We start from the raw sequence: 17,263 nt of genomic DNA, 5'->3' as shown, positions 1-17,263 counted from the left end.
AATTTTTACCCCAACAATGCATAATTTTGCCAGTAAATTAGTTGTAATCATGCAGCCTTTACTGTTGTCTTATTAAGGATGGACGTTTGCTGTTCTTCATGACTATGGCCATGATTAAGAAATGTGGTTGTGATCAGCATCACAATATTAAAAAGAATATCAGTATATTTCATGGTGTACATTTGAAAGGAAAATGTGTTTAAAATGCACTTGAATGTCACATTTTAAGCAAAATGCTTTAAACTTCAAAACGAGGGATGAGACACAAATTGGAAGTGATATTAATGACACACAAACGCTGATGCATGGATGGAAAATACACAGTTTGAAAGAAGAACTGATCTCATCACAAAATTGAAGAAACACTGCTTAATTAAAGTACAAAAAAATTCCTTATTACGGTAGTATAACTGCATGATTTAAAACAAGTCCAACACATATTTACTGCACTCTGGTCTTCCTCAAGGTTAAACACACACAGACAAATGAGTTCTGTAGCCACAGGCTTCAGTGGCACGTGCAAACAAATTTAACATTTGGCGTCCTTGATGAATCAACACTCCAGTAACTTATTTTGTTAGATCATTTAGAGCTAAATGCATTGCTTATGGTTGGTGTTTCACAAATTCAAAAATGATTAATTGAGAGAATAATCTGCACTTAAATCGCTGAAAATAATAACTTGCAGTTGAAGCTTATACTCAGTGACTCAGAAACATCTGAACAATAACATCAATGTCATTTGCAAAATTACTTTTTTTCAGTAGTTTGTGCAAATTAATTTCAGTATTGTGTAATATTTCATTTTCATGTGCAGTATTTCATTAAATGTGATTGTACTGTCTCAGAATCATTGCCAGTATTGCTTCCTACTTTCCTATTCCAGTCTTATATTAGCTTATTTTTTATTTTCTGTAATTTTTCTGTAAGTTCTGGTATCTCATAGATTTTTTTACTAGATACTGCATTTTCTTATAAATATAAAGAAAGGTAACTTTTTTCTCTAAGCAGCATCTGGCACAAAAAAATATATATTTTTTTTTGGTATAATAAAGTTTTATGGTATCTGATCTTTTGTTATTTTATGTTATCCTATCTTATTTTATCTTGGCCTAAATGCTAAGAAGATTTTAAAATATTTTTGTATTTTATGTGCAGCTCCTTTCATCATGCAGCTGGTGATCCGTCAGTACCGTCCCTCAGACAAGGACACAGTGCGGACCCTGTTCAGCATCAGCATCCGGGAGCACATCGGCCCATGTTTCCGCAATGCCATGACCAGCCCTCTCTACATCGCCATCACGCTGGCTCTGTGTGTTGCTGGATACCTGCTTGGCTCTGTGTTTGGAGCTGTGCTGTTACCAGCAGTCTGGGTAGGCCTCATCTACTACTGCTCTTATGAGCTCTATGACAGCTACGTCAGAGAGAGACTTCGGACAGACATGCAGGACATCGTTGGAAACTATCTGAGCAGACCAGATGACTGTTACTGGGTGGCTGAGGCTGAGGTTGACGGAAGCGTGCAAGTCCTCGGTATGGTGGCTGTAGCAGCCAAACACAATGGGAAAGAAGAATACGGGGAGCTGTTCAGAATGATCATCTCACCAGAGTGCAGACGACTGGGTCTGGGCCGCAGGTTGACTCAGACCGTGGTTGACTTCTGTAAGGAACGAGGCTTCTCCAAGGTAGTGCTGGAGACCAGCACCACCCAGACGCCTGCTGTGGCCCTGTACGAGAAACTGGGCTTCAGCCACGTGCTCTCACACACCAATGGGGGTGTTCCCTCCTGGGTTGTGTCACTGGCCAAAGTCAGAGTTTTAAGAATGGAAAAACGGCTGTAGGCCTGAAGAAAGCACTCATCAACTGATGTTATGTTCCTGTTCTCTTCTGCAAACACTAGTTTAAGCTTTTGCATTGATCATACGTAATACTTAGACCAAGAAGAGCCTTGGGTAGTGCAGGGATCAATTCATAGGTTTACACATTACATACAGCTGCTCTTGTGAGCTCACTGGAGCATGATTCAGTCACTTTACATTGTTGTAGTGTATGTGGATTTTCTTTTTTCAATAGATTCAAGTACTGTCATTTTATTTGTCAAACTATATTGACCACTTTGAATTGTTTTTTCATACAAAAGGTTGAAGATGAAGAAAATACATTGTTCACATTTACATACTTTGACTGTTAAAGCCCCTCACTATGGTAACTCAAGTTTGACATGAGTGTAACATAACATTGGAGCTGGATGAAGCTGTGAAGCTGGAATTAGAAGCTTAACAGATCAGTGAGAATGAAACAGACCAGCAGAGACATTAGAAGTAATATACAGATGAATATAATGTAGTATATTGTACTGTTACACTGTACTGCAGTATACAGTAAGAACATCTAGTTTAGAGATGGATAATGCTGACTAATGATTGGTCATTATTATAGGTGCTTCTAAAATAATCTTTTGTTACAGAAGACATTCTTAATATCAGATTCTTAATAAGTCTTAAAAGATTATTCATTGAATCCTTATGTTTAAGGATGAGAAAGTCTTATTTTTAATCATGAAATTTAAATTTGGAGATGAAGCCTATATGTTATATTGGATTCCATAGAAGTGTGTTATTATTTTACGCTTTTCTATTTTCCAAATTAAAGATTTCAAACTGCACTTACTATATAGCACTGGTAGTTGCAGTTTTAGACATGTGAACACTTTGATTGTTGTTTTGCACGTGTTCAATTCATAGAGATACGTGTCCATATTGGGGGGAAAAAATCATACTGGTAATTGTAACACAATGTGATTTACATAAACATACATTTCTTCTCCTAAAGATTCTAAGTTTTGTTTGGTGAAGCCAAAAAAACATTAAATTTAACTTTGAACAGTATGCAGGTACCCTTCTATTAAAGTATCCCATTCAGCCATGACAAACAATGAAAGGATCCTCAAACTGTCACAGCTGCAGTGGCCATCAGTAATTTTATTCTTTTATTTGTGCATTTTCTACTTTGACATGTCAAAATCACTTACAGTATGAAGTAAAAATTCCAAAAACATGTTTTGAATGTTTGTGATGAAGACAGTGATCTCAGAAATCTGTCTGTTTAACAGCATTGTGTTTGGAAATCTCATGCAGTCATGTCAATTTGACTCTAAACATGGTTTCTAATGTGGAAATGTATGGAAATATATGTGATTCATACAGATGGAATTGTTCATTGTTAGTCATAAACAGCAGGGGGCGCCGCTTGTCTAAGTAACAGCAACTGAGGTGCAAAGTCACTAAAGTACACTTACACAAGTGCTGTGTAACTGCATATATTTTCACTTTCTTTTGGTGTTGATCATCATTACAGTGCTTGAGCTTTACTTGAGTATTCCACTACATTTAGCCAGTTACTTTGATCACATACAAATTCCATGCATCTTGGTATGTCTAGTGTGATAGTATAGATCAACTCTACAACAGTGTTATATACCAAAAATGAGCTCATCCAGGACCAATTCCAACATTAGGACACTGTATATACTGTACTGTACTTTCAATTTATTCTGCCTATAATATTTTTATACTTTCACTCAATAAAATTTTGTAAGAAAGATTTTACTTGTCGTTGCAGTATTTTAAAAGGTACTTCTGATGCTTCAGTGAAACACCAATGACAGACAATGCAAACTCTAACAGATCCATTTGAATGCAGCTGTGCCCATAGTTCACATTATGCAGAGTCTGCAGTGGCACACAAGTTAATGTCATGCTCATTATTCTTTGCATGTCTGTTCACTTCTCAGTATTTCTATCTTATTATGAACAAAATAACAGGTGCACCTTCTATAGTGTGGTAAAAATCAAGCTCATAACCTTAGTAGGCCTGCTGTATTTGCTGTGCATTAAAAACCACAATATGTCAAATCTCTGTGTGGTTTCACAGTATTTTTTTTAAAATTAGGGCTAAATTAAAGTTAAAGCTTACTTTTACAATCATCTGCTGAAACCATTGTGGTGAAATTTGGTGCAGCCAGTTCTAGCGTGGGAGACAGAGTAGGTTTACATGAAGCCTGCTTTTTTTGTTGTTGATTTTACGGTCCATTACAATTTTTCAATCGTAACGTGTATGTGGAAAACATATTCTTGATAGTATTTTTTTTGTTTTTGTTTTGGCTGCTTGGGGTCTTCTGTCATCTCTGTCTTACCTAGTGGAAAATGTGAGTGAAATGTGGCACTCTTTAGCCTCCACAACACCAAGTGAGATTTGCACTTTCTTTCATGGTGTCGATCCGATCATCATTACAGTGCTCTTGTGAAGTCCTTCTTTGTATTTATTGACTGAGTACTGTATACCTCCAGCTGAGGAGGCACATAAAGACACACAGAAGACAGTGCCACAGCTGTATAGGAATATTATTATTATTAGGTATTGTGTAACAAGTTGAGCATCACAACACATGAACAGGCATTGTGTACTGTGCTGCAGCATATCTAGGAAATCAGAACAAGATTTTTACATGAATAACATATAATCAGGATATTAATGTTCATGTGAACACATGGCCTCAGCCTCTGGGAGGTGCCAAATGTACTGAAATGCAGGGGTTTTCCACAGCTTACATGATGGATTTAATGAAGCAAAAACAAGCAATAGGTGCTTTAGGTGCATATTTTTGCTTTACTGCCAAACATCAAACAAGCTGTTGGATGTGAAACAGAGGTGGACATCACATTTCCCCTTCCCCTTCTTGGATACTGATCCAGGTGCACATCAGGAACAAGAACGGTTCTCAGAAACTGTGGAACCTTGCATACGGTTCCGTCCGTCACACTGAGTGTGTGTGCTCCAGGTTATTATATTATTTGGGTCCACTGCTCTGAAACAAGACAGATCAAATGACAGCAACACTCTGCCCACTTGTTTTATACGAAAATATGCAATATTAGATAAGAAGACATCTAATGGAGCATCTGAAACGATCCCAGCATGGTTTGACAAACACAACACAAAAAGGACACGTACAACACACTGGAGTCTCCAGTTAAAAAATCAAACTTGGCAGTTTCTGTGTTGAGTTCAGGAGGACCAACATGGTGAGAAAAACGTCTTTAAAGCTGCAGAGTCTGTTTGGAGGATTTACAAATCGGAGGTAGAACTTCATCTGACTCCAGCCTTCACGTCGGATGCTTTCATATTTCTTTTCACACAGAAAAGTTGCTGAACAGGTATGATGCCACCTCACATCATACTAGGTGGTTTCTCCTAGCATGGACTCCAGAATCAATTGAGTCTGTTTCTTCCTCTAAAAGGGACGACCTGCACATCTACAGGCAGCTTCTTACCCACTGATATCAGCTCCAGCTTTGAGGTTGTCACTGGTCGGATCCTGTTCGTCTTCATTGTCAGTCTTGTTCTTATTAACACACAGGCAATCTCCTTTGAAACTGAGAGCCAAAAACATACAGTAAGAATGTTTTGAATATTCCCTTTTCATCGACTTGCATGTATTACTGGATAGACTGACCTTTGACCTCCTACTTCTCTCAGGCCTAATCTAGGAACCACTTCTCCTCACTGTCACTCTCATCCAGCTCACCGTCCTCCCTGTCTTAAAATCCTTTTTGTACCATAATATCCCAGCAGAGCACTTTGCTCTCAGACTGCAGACTTATTTGTGGTTCTAGGAGTTTCCAGACCTAGAATGGGAGGCCTTCCTGTAGAACCAGCTCTCAGTTTGGGTTTGGGAGACAGAAACCGTCTTTTAAAGATTAGGCTTAAAATTTTCTGACCAAGACTATACAAGTTATTGTAGCATTTGTCCTTCAGATATTATAAGCTCAGCTTTCTCGTGACACTAACAGGTATTCTCAGCCGAGGAATATAGACAATGCATAGTGCAGTCAAAACCAGGTTATGGCAACAGTGAGACCACGATAATAATACATTTTGCTACAACACTTTCCGCTTTAACAAAGCTTGTAGTTAGAGCTGGTTCAGGTGACCCTGAGAAATCCCTTAGTTGTGCTGCTGTCGGTGTAGATTGCTGGGGGAGTTCCTATGATACATTGATCACCTCTTCTCAGTACAATCATATGCCGCCATTGCATGTTACAAACTGTGGATCCTTTACTCCTGTAGCTTGGGTTTGATTGGTTGTGGAGCTACACATCTATGATCTGCAGTTACTGGTCTCCTCAACCGCCAAAGTGTTTATTGTTCTGTTATACACTATTTGTCATTTCTCCATCTGTTATCGCTCAAGATGGCTGCCCTCCCTCAGCCTGGTACAGCTGTGGGGATTCAGAAATACAAAGTAAAAAGATATCTTAATTCAAACTTAACAGAGTTAACAAAGGCCGGGTAGGAAATAGAAGTCTAAAACTAAAAGTCCACGTGGATAACTAATGAACAAATTCAATAAAGCAAAAACATAAGGTGCAAATAGCAAAAGGCACAAATCACGTGGGTAACAGGGAGCAGTGAGGTGCGGTGAGGTTCATGGCTGGTGAGGCACTGACTTCATCAGAATCTGATTTACAAATACATGCACTCTACACAGTAGCATATTTGCCATTTGATTGGCAGCAGTTTACAGGTTATGTTTCATATCTGCATTCTTTACACATACAAGCTGTAGCCCACAAAACGCATGTTTCTTCTTTTTTTTTAAAGTTATTGCGGTCTTACCTTTACCTTTAAATGAAGTCCATGCTCCGCTCCTTCTGGACAAAACATCCGTTGCTTTTTTGTAATAGTCTCCTTGTCTAGCTTGCTGTCACTTACTCTGCAGCCATGGAGTCACAAGAACCATGTCAGGGATCAGAGCGCCCCCTGCCATGAGGCCAGAGAACTGCCTGCCTCACCTGGAACCTCTTCTCAGCCGTTTATGATCACTCAGCACACGAAACATGTTACACACATACAGTTGGTAACAAAAAAACAAAAAACACTGTACATTATTATATACATCAGCTGAACTATGGAAATTCAGTTCAGATATTAAATGTGTTTGAAACATGTTATTGGCGACATCCAGACAGCAGCACGCTGTCACTGCAGGTGGCCAGCGCAGGTAGCGAGGGATTGAGCAATCCAAGTGAGGCTGAGCTCGCTGCTGCCTCACAGGGATTGGGCAATCCCTCACTGCGCTGGCTGCCATGCAGTTACAGCCTCCGCATGGCAGCCTGCGCAGTGAGGGATTGCGCAATACAAGCATAGACTGTATAAAAGATGGACGTAGCTACCGTGACGTCACCCGTTGGTTTCAGAAAATGAAGCAAGGGTTTTGCTACTTCCTGGTTGACATGAATGAAATGAAATGAAAAATGAAATGAAATGAAATGAATGAAATGAAAAATACTTTATTTATCCCAGAAGGGAAATGAAATTTTGGATGGAAGACATCTTGGATTTTTGGAGCCAGTGACGCAAAAATCGTCAGAGGGGGGCCGAACCATAGGAGCAGTGATTGGTCAGACGGATTGAGAGGCGGGCCCTCTCTGCTCGACCACATTTACCGCCTTCTGCTCGCTTTGTCTGCATTGTCGCTGCCGACTGTCAATCAAGCCAGCCACGCCCCTTGCCCAGCAAAATTTTGACGATTTTTTAAAAATTCAATATTTATTTATTTTCAGATTGGCCACCTGATCTCTGGATTTGACTATGAAAACTAATAAGAAAAACATCCTGAGCTGTAGGAATGCAGTATTTCGTGATCTGTGATCACTTCTTTTCCAATTCAAATCTATGGGAGCCAGGGCTTTTTGGAGCCAGCAACTAAGTGACGTAGTGATATTGCAGGTTTCTGACACTTCCGGGTTGGCTTCCTTTTTCAGGGCCAGATGCTATGTCCATCTTTTATACAGTCTATGAATACAAGTGAGGCTCAGCTCGCCGCTACCTCACCGGCTTCTCTTCCAAGCATTTGAATGGAAAATTGCAAAAATTTAGCAATTTTGAATTTAAAAATCATCAAAACTGACGAGGTTAAATTTATAGTACAAATCACTGGATAAATATAACCATTTAAATTATTTTATCATCATATATTTTTATATACACATATTCCGTGATGTCAGGTGAGGCTCTGCCTCACCAGCCTCCCCTGACCACACTGACAGAGTGTATATGTGGAGAGCAGTGAGGTACCATACGCAATGTACAATGCAGATGGAAACGAGGAACACAAGTAGAATCAGGCAGGCATCTGGCAGGTGAACAGCATTTAGAAGGGGAAGGAAAAACAGACAAGGGATGAAGTAAAGACAAGACATGTCTAAATAAAACAGGAAATAAAGAGAATATGACCCAGGACACTGACAAGTTTTTTCTCCCCACTACTGTAAAGTGTTTGGTCAAAGGGAATTCAAAGGAAACTGTGGATTTGTCAGGTTTCTCATTCTACATTTTGTAAGGTGTTCACCTTACAATGTAAAGTGCCTTTAGATGACATTTGTTGTACATTGGTGCTGTATACATACAATAGAGGACGGGACAATGGTGCAGTGGATAACACTGTCGCCTCACAGCTTGAAGCTTCTGGGTTTGAATCTCAGCCTGGGGTCTTCCTATGTGGAGTTTGCATGTTCTCCCTGTGCCTGCGTAGGTTTCCACCAGCTCCTCTGGCTTCCTCCCACAGTCCAAAAAACATGTTGAGGTTAGTTGGTGATTCTAAATTGTCTTTAGGTGTGAATGTGAGTGTGCTTGGTTGTCTGTCTCTAAGTGTAGCCCTGTGATAGACTGGTGACCTGTCCAGGGTGTCCCCTGACTTCACCCTAAGTCGGCTGGGATAGGCTCCATCCCCCCCAGTGACCCTACAGAGGATTAGGTGGAGTACAGACAATGGGTGGAAGGATGGACAAATGCAATTGAACTGAATTGAATGTCTAATGTAATATTCCCAACTGCCCAAACATGTAAAATTGAAATAGATGTTGCTGCATACATTTCCTAATATTTTTATATCTGTATTATATTTTGCATCCCAGCACAGCAACATGACAAAAGTGGTGTAAACTGCACAATGTTGTCCTGGAGAGAAAAAACACTGGTTTACTATATGGATGAAAACAACATATCTCTTCAAACAATGAAATATACTTCTTGACATACTCATTAATGTGCAAATATATATATATATATTTTAATTTAAACATGTCAAAAACTGGTATTTGTTTTTTTGTTTTTTTGTTGTTTTTTTTTGTTTAAGAAAAAAAAAAAAAGGGATAGTGTCCAAAACGGTGGTTTGCTGCCTGAAGAGAAGGACATGCTGTGAAGTTTTACGTACGTATTGATGCAACAATGATACCCTCCAGTAATGAAGTTGTTCCTATAATACTGACAAGGGACATTGTGCATAATCTATATCTTCACTTTTGATCTGTTTAAACTCTGAATGAGGAACTTTTGCTTGCAAAAGGCTAGTTTTAAGACCTAAAATGAATTAAAGAATTGAGTATTTCTCTGCTTTTCTGTAGCTTTTTGTCTTTTTTTTTTTTCCTGGAAAAAAACAAGTCCAAGGAGCCCCATGGCTTTCTCTAAGGAACACACACACACACACACACACACACACACACACACACACACACACGCACATACCTTTGCCACGTGTGTCTTTGTGCTGATAGATTCAACCAGCAGAAGACCAGTCAACAACTCACTCAGCAGGACAGACCCCTGCTGACTCAGCTGAAGCAACACAACCATACTACTTTATATTACCTTATTTACTACCATGTGGGCAAAAGAAAACTCCAGTCAGGCTGGTAATAAATGTTTTAATCTGTAGTTCCCGTTGAGGATTTAATGTTGTTGCTTTCATTTTATAGGCCCTGTAAACTTATTTTTGAAAATTAGCCGACATGAACACACTATTTTTTTGTCTTATTTTCTGTTCTCTTTTGATGTTTTCACGTGAGATTTCTGTATTTGTTTTTCTCAGATTTTTTTCCCAGTTTGTTTTAAGTGGACTGGGCTCATGTAGTAAATGTCACATACCAATTAGGATTTAGTTTTGTTGGCAGGTTATATATTAGTTTAGTCTTGTTTTGAACTAAGTGTTAACTAAAGATGTTTTGTAACTCTGTTTGATTGTTGCTGAAGCAGTCATGGCTATTGAATGTTACAGAGACTATCTCAAATGTGTTAGAGCTGTAAAGGAACAGTTCGACATTTTATGAGTGGCTGGTATCCAGTTGTATAAAGACTGGAAAAAGACATAAAAAGCTAGTGTGGCTCTGACCAGAGACAGAAAATCTGCCTTTGGTTGGACTGGTTGGTTTCTGAGCGTATTTCCCCAAAATGCTGAACTACTCCTCTAAATTCGGGCAGCATGTCTTGATATAGAATGCATTGGCTTTCTTAAATTCAACATTTTTGCAGGACACTTCACAAATATTTATATATAAATGTCTGTAATGCAGTTTTTACTTGTTGTATTAGTTTTATGTCAAGAATAAATGAATAAAATGCAGAAATAAATCTTGTCCACTTTCTTTACTCAGACATAAGTCGCCAGTTTGACTCTTTAAGTGTCCCTTTCTCTCAGTGTACCTGCAATCCATCTCTCTGAACATCTGAAATCACTTCTCCACATTGTTGCACCCACAAAACCAACAAATGACACTTGTTTTGAGTTCATCTCTACACACATTTCAGGTGAACGACACTTGGCAGCTCTCCAAAGCAAAGAAGCTGATTGAGAAACCAAAGGTAAAGCTACTCCTGCCTGTGTTATAACACTTGTTTGTGTTTTTGTGTGCTCTATGTGTCCGTCAAAGGCTTTGAGTTCAGTACTTGTGATTTTGCCAAACAAGATGGCAATATTGAATCTGTGTCAGTTGTTGAACAGGCACAGGGGACAAACATATCAAGGTCTTTACTGGTAAAGGCCTTGTATGAGAGTCAACACACAGCATGTGTACACTGTGTGATATCCAAAGAGGTGAACACTCTTGTACTGAAGAGACAATTTCTGGCAATGACAAAAACAAACTATGTTTAGAGGACTTTTTAAAAACAAGGACTGTCAAAAATGGTACTTTAAATTCTAATCAGGAGTACATGGAAGTGACGAAAGTCCCCAAAACTATTTAATGAATACAAATGCAGAAGAAAGTTTGAGCTTAGTGAACGAAATGTAACGATTAAGCCTGACATCATGCCAGGTGGTAAACTGTTGAGAAAAGATTAGACTCAAGACTCCAATAGTAAAACTATTATGATAAAGAAGAATGATTTTTATGCATTTCATTGATTGCAAAAACTTTTGTCATCTTTTTCTATTTGTCATTATTTTAAATTTGAATGTAGATTTCTTTTTCGTCTTATGAATTACAAACTTTTTTGCTATCTATCTATCTATCTATCTATCTATCTATCTATCTATCTATCTATCTATCTATCTATCTATCTATCTATCTATCTATCTATCTANCTATCTATCGGTATAGATAAACAAAACTGGATATCTGCAATAATGCTACATTATTTCTCAGTACAAGCAATACCAGCACAATTTTTCATTAGGAACTGAATACAAGCCAAAGTGAGCATAAGTTAATACATTAAAACATAGCATTATCCTAAATCATTTGTTCTTGGTAGCATTACAGTTATTTTTGGAAAGGGATATTACATTTTTGTTGAACTACAACACTAATATTTAAATGCTTCCAATTAAATGTGGGGGGGTCAACTTTTAAATGTTTCACATGTTTAGAAAAAAAAACTACTTTATTTTCTCATGACTGTTCCATGCTTAACAGATAGAGTTCAAGATTAGTTCAAATACATTTATCATTGCTACTGATTTAACTAAGAACTAAAAAAATAATACAATTAAAGCAAACTTTACTTCAAAAAAATCTATATAACCTGAACAAACTGAGAGGAGTTGTAGAAATAGAAAAAAACACTCACTCACTCAACACTTGAAGAGATTTCTGGTGGAATTGCTTGATATTTTTACAACCCCGTGTCTCTGTTCCTTTGTTGGATGGAGTGAGGATCAATAATGATGGACCCTGTTCATGTCCTTCTCTCAGATGTATGTCGCTTTGGATAAACGCGTCTGCTAAATGAAATTGTAAATTGTAAATTGTAACATGTCCAAGTGAGCGAGTAAGATATTGAGTTTAACCATTGCTGTCACTTTCCTTTCTCTTTGTCTTAGAGTTATCTGTGAAGGGTTATGTAAATGTCATAGTTTAGAAAAATCTTTATAACCTTTGAAATCTGTGAAGCCCAGCTACTGTGACGCGTTTCATAGACTTTGTGTACTCTCTACCCTCACACTGGATAGGAAAATATATATATATATATATGTTTTTCCAAAGCCCAAGGTGGTTCCTTCTCAATCAAAGTTGTAAAACTCAAAGGTATTCAGTTTACTGTCATGAGATAAAGAATCAACAAATGTCTGCATTTGAGAAACTGGCCTGAAAATGTTTAACTTAACCTTTTAAAAATGTGACTAAAATAATTCCTGAATTATGAAAACATTAATCTTTTGTGATTCTTGTCTGTTTCCTAGACAATCATTTTCATTTGACAACAAAGAGTTATAGCATAATCACATATTTAAATGTATTTTCAAATACATACAAAGTGTATAAAACAAACCCCTGTGATTATGCCTTTACATCTGACTCAATTCTCTGACAAGTACAAAAAAATATTATTTTTAAAAGATATATATTTCTCTGGAATTCTGTAATTTGTGGTCTTCAACAATAAATCTTACTGACTTTGTTGAATTTTTGACTTTTTTTTTATAGCACTACCATGAGATTGTCTGTTTTGGCTTTTTTAAGCAAAACTATCTTGTCAAAAATGGGATGGATTCCCATTAAATTCAGAAACCATCCTCCCAAGAAGAATGGCATCATCAGTAATTACAGTGTATTTAAAAAAAAACTTATGTTTACATTCTAGACACAAATTAATAGAGTCAAATCAACAAAGAAGTTGGTATGAGGAGCAGGTCAGGGTGGCTGGATGGGTCAGTAAAACATCAAATTTTAAAATGTTAGGTTGCTGCTTGTTTGTAAAGCATGATCATGGCTATTAGCCAACCAGGCTATTATTTTAGTAATAGTACTGATTATTTTAGTAGCCATTACTGGTTGGTCCAGGTCTTCAGGAATGATCACCTCATATGGCTTGTGTTGATCCACATGACATTTTGGGGTGGCCTTTTGTGGTTGTGGCAAAAGATATGCTTGCTTTGCTAAGTATATGATAAATATACGATGTGACCATAAAATGACCAAAGAGTGAACTGTTGTAGCAAAACTGACCATTCTCACTGTTGCCACAGCCTGGATTTGACTGCACTCTGCATTATCTACATTATCGACACGACCAATGCTACAATAACTTGTATAGTCTTGTTTGATTCTTGGTCAGATCTTTGAACACAATTCTGACATATGAGCTCTGCCCTATCAGCTGAAATAGTCACTCTGCGCTTCAATAATATACAAAAGACTAATATCTTTGCACCTAATTCCTTTTTTTTTTTCTTTCTTTCTTTTTTTTTTTACAGCTCATCCAGATTTCCACAACAGGGAACAAGTGTGTTGATGTGCTCCTTTGGGGTAAGGAGCACATCATCACACTAAACTAGAGCTTGGCATGCACCTAAAGACCATCTTAAAGACTGGACAGACTTCCAATAAAGACATGGACAGACTTTCAGTCTTTGGCACTCAGAAAGAAGCACAAGTACTACCAATGAATGAGTAGACAGCCAACTCAATGGCTGATCAGTAGTGACTTGAGGCCCTCGTGGTAGATGGTCCCTCAAACCCCACACGTTGTGTAATCTATTGCCAAAAGAGAGGCTTACAACTGGCAGCAGAATGACACCCTGAAAAGGCCAACAAATGAGAGAAAAAAGCTCAGAGTTTGGCTGAGATCTTGGATGTAGAGTTGTGTCGATTTGTCAAATCTACAGAGTGAAGTGTGTCAGCTATGTACATCAAAACTAACTAAACTAAGTTAAGCTCTTTATTTACTGGTTTGTTATGTCTCCATCAGGCAACACACAAGTGATGTCTTTGGCAAATATCATACATGGTTCAAAAACTGCAGTCATTGTCCCTGCCTTAAGAAGGTGAACACAGTAAACCTAGCAAACACCAGCGATTTAACATTTTTATTGGCATTATTTCATATTATGTGTGCTAAGATACAGACCAAAACACAGTTAACAGTTTAGAAACTTGCCCCAATCAGGCAAAATTAGGTCACAAAACTAAAACAGTTTAAAAATGAAATGGAGTTTTTAGGAAAAAGAAAAGTCACAGGTATAAATCTGCTGTAACTTCTGCATTATCTTACCCAACAGCCAACACTTGCATGTTCACATGCACGCGCATGTACAACAAATGGAACAGCGGGTGATTTCACAACAAGCTACGAGTTGCCCTGGCAAAAACTCTCCAATTGCACAAAATAGAGAGGACAAATGCCCAGGCACACACTAACACATGCCGGTACACCCACGAGCACCCAGCTGCCAAAATGTGTAATAGTTATTTGATCAGGTCATGTTGACAGATCGACCCTTTAATGATAAACAGATGGACGTCTTCTCTGTGCTCTCCGGGACACAGCAGACCGCAGGGCCGTGACTTCCTCTGCAGGCCGTTAATAGAGAACACAGCTCAGGTCAAACAAATAAACATGCTGCAGGCGACTCACGGAAGCCTCTCATCTCCAAGTTTACCTTTTATGTTTTTTTTTTTACCGTAAATGGGCGCCATCAACTGTTTTTTTGACCTTGTGACCTTCTGAACCAAAAGCTTGATAAGGCATTGGAAAATGTCAGATTTAAACAACAAGAAAAGGGTCAGTTCAACAAGTTTTACTCAGCTGAAGAGACAATGAAAGATTTACTGTGAAAGTAAAAGCAGAGAGAGAGAGAGAGAAAAAGACGAAGGATGTATTCATAAATTTACAACCATTGTTGCATTTTTTCTTATAATAAATCAGCTGTTTACCTAAAACATTAACTTTTGCTTGCAAATGTCTTAAAAATTAATACATTTTAAGAGATATCTCAATAAAAATATCTTAACATTAACAAAAAAAATAATACATTTCCACAAATGTCTTATGTGACATGTGGCTAATTTTAATTTATATTGTATTTTTCTTTTACTTTTAATACATCACATTATGAATTACATTTTTGGCCTAATAAAGTGTAACAAGTAATGGAGTCTAAATATTTTTATTTTATTTTATGGAGGACACCTACCATTTATTAAGAGCTTTTTCAAATATATTTTGATTTTAGCTTCATCTGAATACTCAAATAAAAAGTAAAACAGAGGTCAGGACTGATGCAGAACTTAAAATAAGAAAACTCAAGACATTTATTCCTCATTTGATGGAAAGGTACATTTTTCAGTAGGTGACGTATTACATAAGCCCAAAAATATTCCCAAATAATTAAAAAAAAAAGAAAAAAAAAAAGGTCCCTTTATTTGGTTGTTCTGCAGCTTTTGGCCTTATCAAAAAGTTTTCATCTGATCTAAACCTTTGTCAGTTATGATGGATCTTGAGGTATTTTCATTTTCTGTTTCTCTGCTGGATACTTTTAGTTTAACTTTTAGTTCTGAAATTACTCAGAATAAATGAAGATTGGAAACATCTACCATCCACGTCAACTGGACACTCTCAATGTGCTGATGAAGACCGTGTGATATAATCAAAACACCTTTTCACTTTTTTTTTTGTCATTTTAAACTCTTTTCTTTCATTTTTGACCCCCTGGTTTCTATTCCTTTTAATCCCACATGGCAACACGAAACGAACTTTTACTATGACCAAGCACAAATGACAGCAGTTAAATCAGGCCCCACAGAGGCTTAACTTAAAGCTGAACAGAGGCAATTAAAGTTTTACAGTGCCGAGAAAATGACTTCCACGACAGTGAAATAATATTTACCACCCAATAAACTGTCACTGATTCATTATTAAGAGTAACTACACCTCACATCTTTTACAAGAGACTTTTACCAGCAGTTAAACTGCCCTAAATGTCCTTCTGATTGTCAAAAGCTATAGGCTACGGAGATGTGAGACCGCTAACAACCTGTTTTTCAACTTTCCGTCCACATTTACAAAAAAAAGAAAGAGAGAGCACAACAAGTTTACGGCTACAAAGTGCAGATCAGAGTCCTGCAGTGGGAGACCTTGAGGAGGTGGTTCAGGGAGAAATCGATACAGTTAAATGAAATACAGTGGCAAAAACAGAGTTAGGAAAGAGGCAGAGAGCTGGAGTGAGCTGGAGAGAGGGGACAAACACACACACACACACACACACACACACACGTTGGTGTGATAATGCAGTGTGGGGTTAATGATCAGATGGGCGGCCTCATCGATGTGTAATAACATCTGTGAGCAGGTCAGTCACTCCGTGGCCCCGCTGGGCCCCGGCAATCATCCGACAGCGATGGAGATCCTGTCCACAAGCAAACACCACACACACACACACACACACACACACACACTGCATACACAGGTTGTTCATACGTCAACATTTAAGAAAACAAGCAACAGAGAAAATGTCACACCAGTTCAAACAAGGCTCCATTCTTCATTTCAAAATTTTAGGGAAACTTTACAAGGTTCTATTTGGATGAACATCTTGAATGTCTTGCCCCCTACAGGTCAACAAGCACTACAGCATTAAATGTGCCACTTTTTTGAATTCCTCTGAGAAACGCAACACAAAAGACTTCAGTCATGCTTTCAGCAGTCTATAGTTTTGTTTAAAAAACATATTAGTCAAAGTTTATCTTTATACAGAGGTTTTCTGTACCATTTTTAAGTCATCTGTATTGAATGTGTTCTGTCATTTAGTCTGCAAGTATTTGTTAATTTAATAGTTTATTAAGCAGACAATTTTGTTCATTTGTCAGTCGCTTAGTTTATAAAATATCACCAGTGAGAATAATGAAACAAGACTAAAAGACAAACAAAACAAACTGTGCTTTGAGCCATTAGAAGCCATGGTTGTCATGGTAACATGCTGACAATGGCAGAGCTAACATTGCAGCCTGGCTGTTTCAAATCAATGCAAAGGACATTTTATAGATTTGTTTCAAAACATGTTTTATATGTCCGTAAAAAATTCTAGTAGAAACACGTGGAGAAAAAACACTGTGAGCTACGTACGTACACAGTAGGGTCATTCCATCTCAAATCATCTCATTTTTAGAACAATTTCATTGTAGCCATCCATGATTTTCACAAG

General features: G+C 37.7%; 1 protein-coding gene across 1 annotated transcript; it reads left to right on the top strand.

Annotated features, from left to right (window-relative positions):
• The first annotated feature begins 1,157 nt into the window (after positions 1-1,157).
• On the top strand, positions 1,158-3,603 carry nat8l2 (N-acetyltransferase 8-like 2). Its single transcript, XM_008301978.1, has one exon. It carries the CDS (start codon positions 1,170-1,172, stop codon positions 1,839-1,841), a length of 672 nt encoding a protein of 223 aa, XP_008300200.1. The 5' UTR covers positions 1,158-1,169; the 3' UTR covers positions 1,842-3,603.
• Positions 3,604-17,263: the final 13,660 nt, after the last annotated feature.

The sequence above is a fragment of the Stegastes partitus genome, unplaced genomic scaffold, assembly GCF_000690725.1.
Source record: "Stegastes partitus isolate 25-593 unplaced genomic scaffold, Stegastes_partitus-1.0.2 Scaffold1742, whole genome shotgun sequence".
Taxonomy (NCBI): Eukaryota; Metazoa; Chordata; class Actinopteri; family Pomacentridae; genus Stegastes; species Stegastes partitus.
The sequence above is the reverse complement of the archived record's forward strand: the minus strand, read 5'-3'. Positions and strand labels throughout refer to the sequence as shown.

Coding starts and splice junctions, on each gene's coding strand:
- nat8l2 (XM_008301978.1), top strand. CDS start 1,170: ATGCAGCTGGTGATCCGTCAGTACCGTCCCTCAGACAAGGACACAGTG.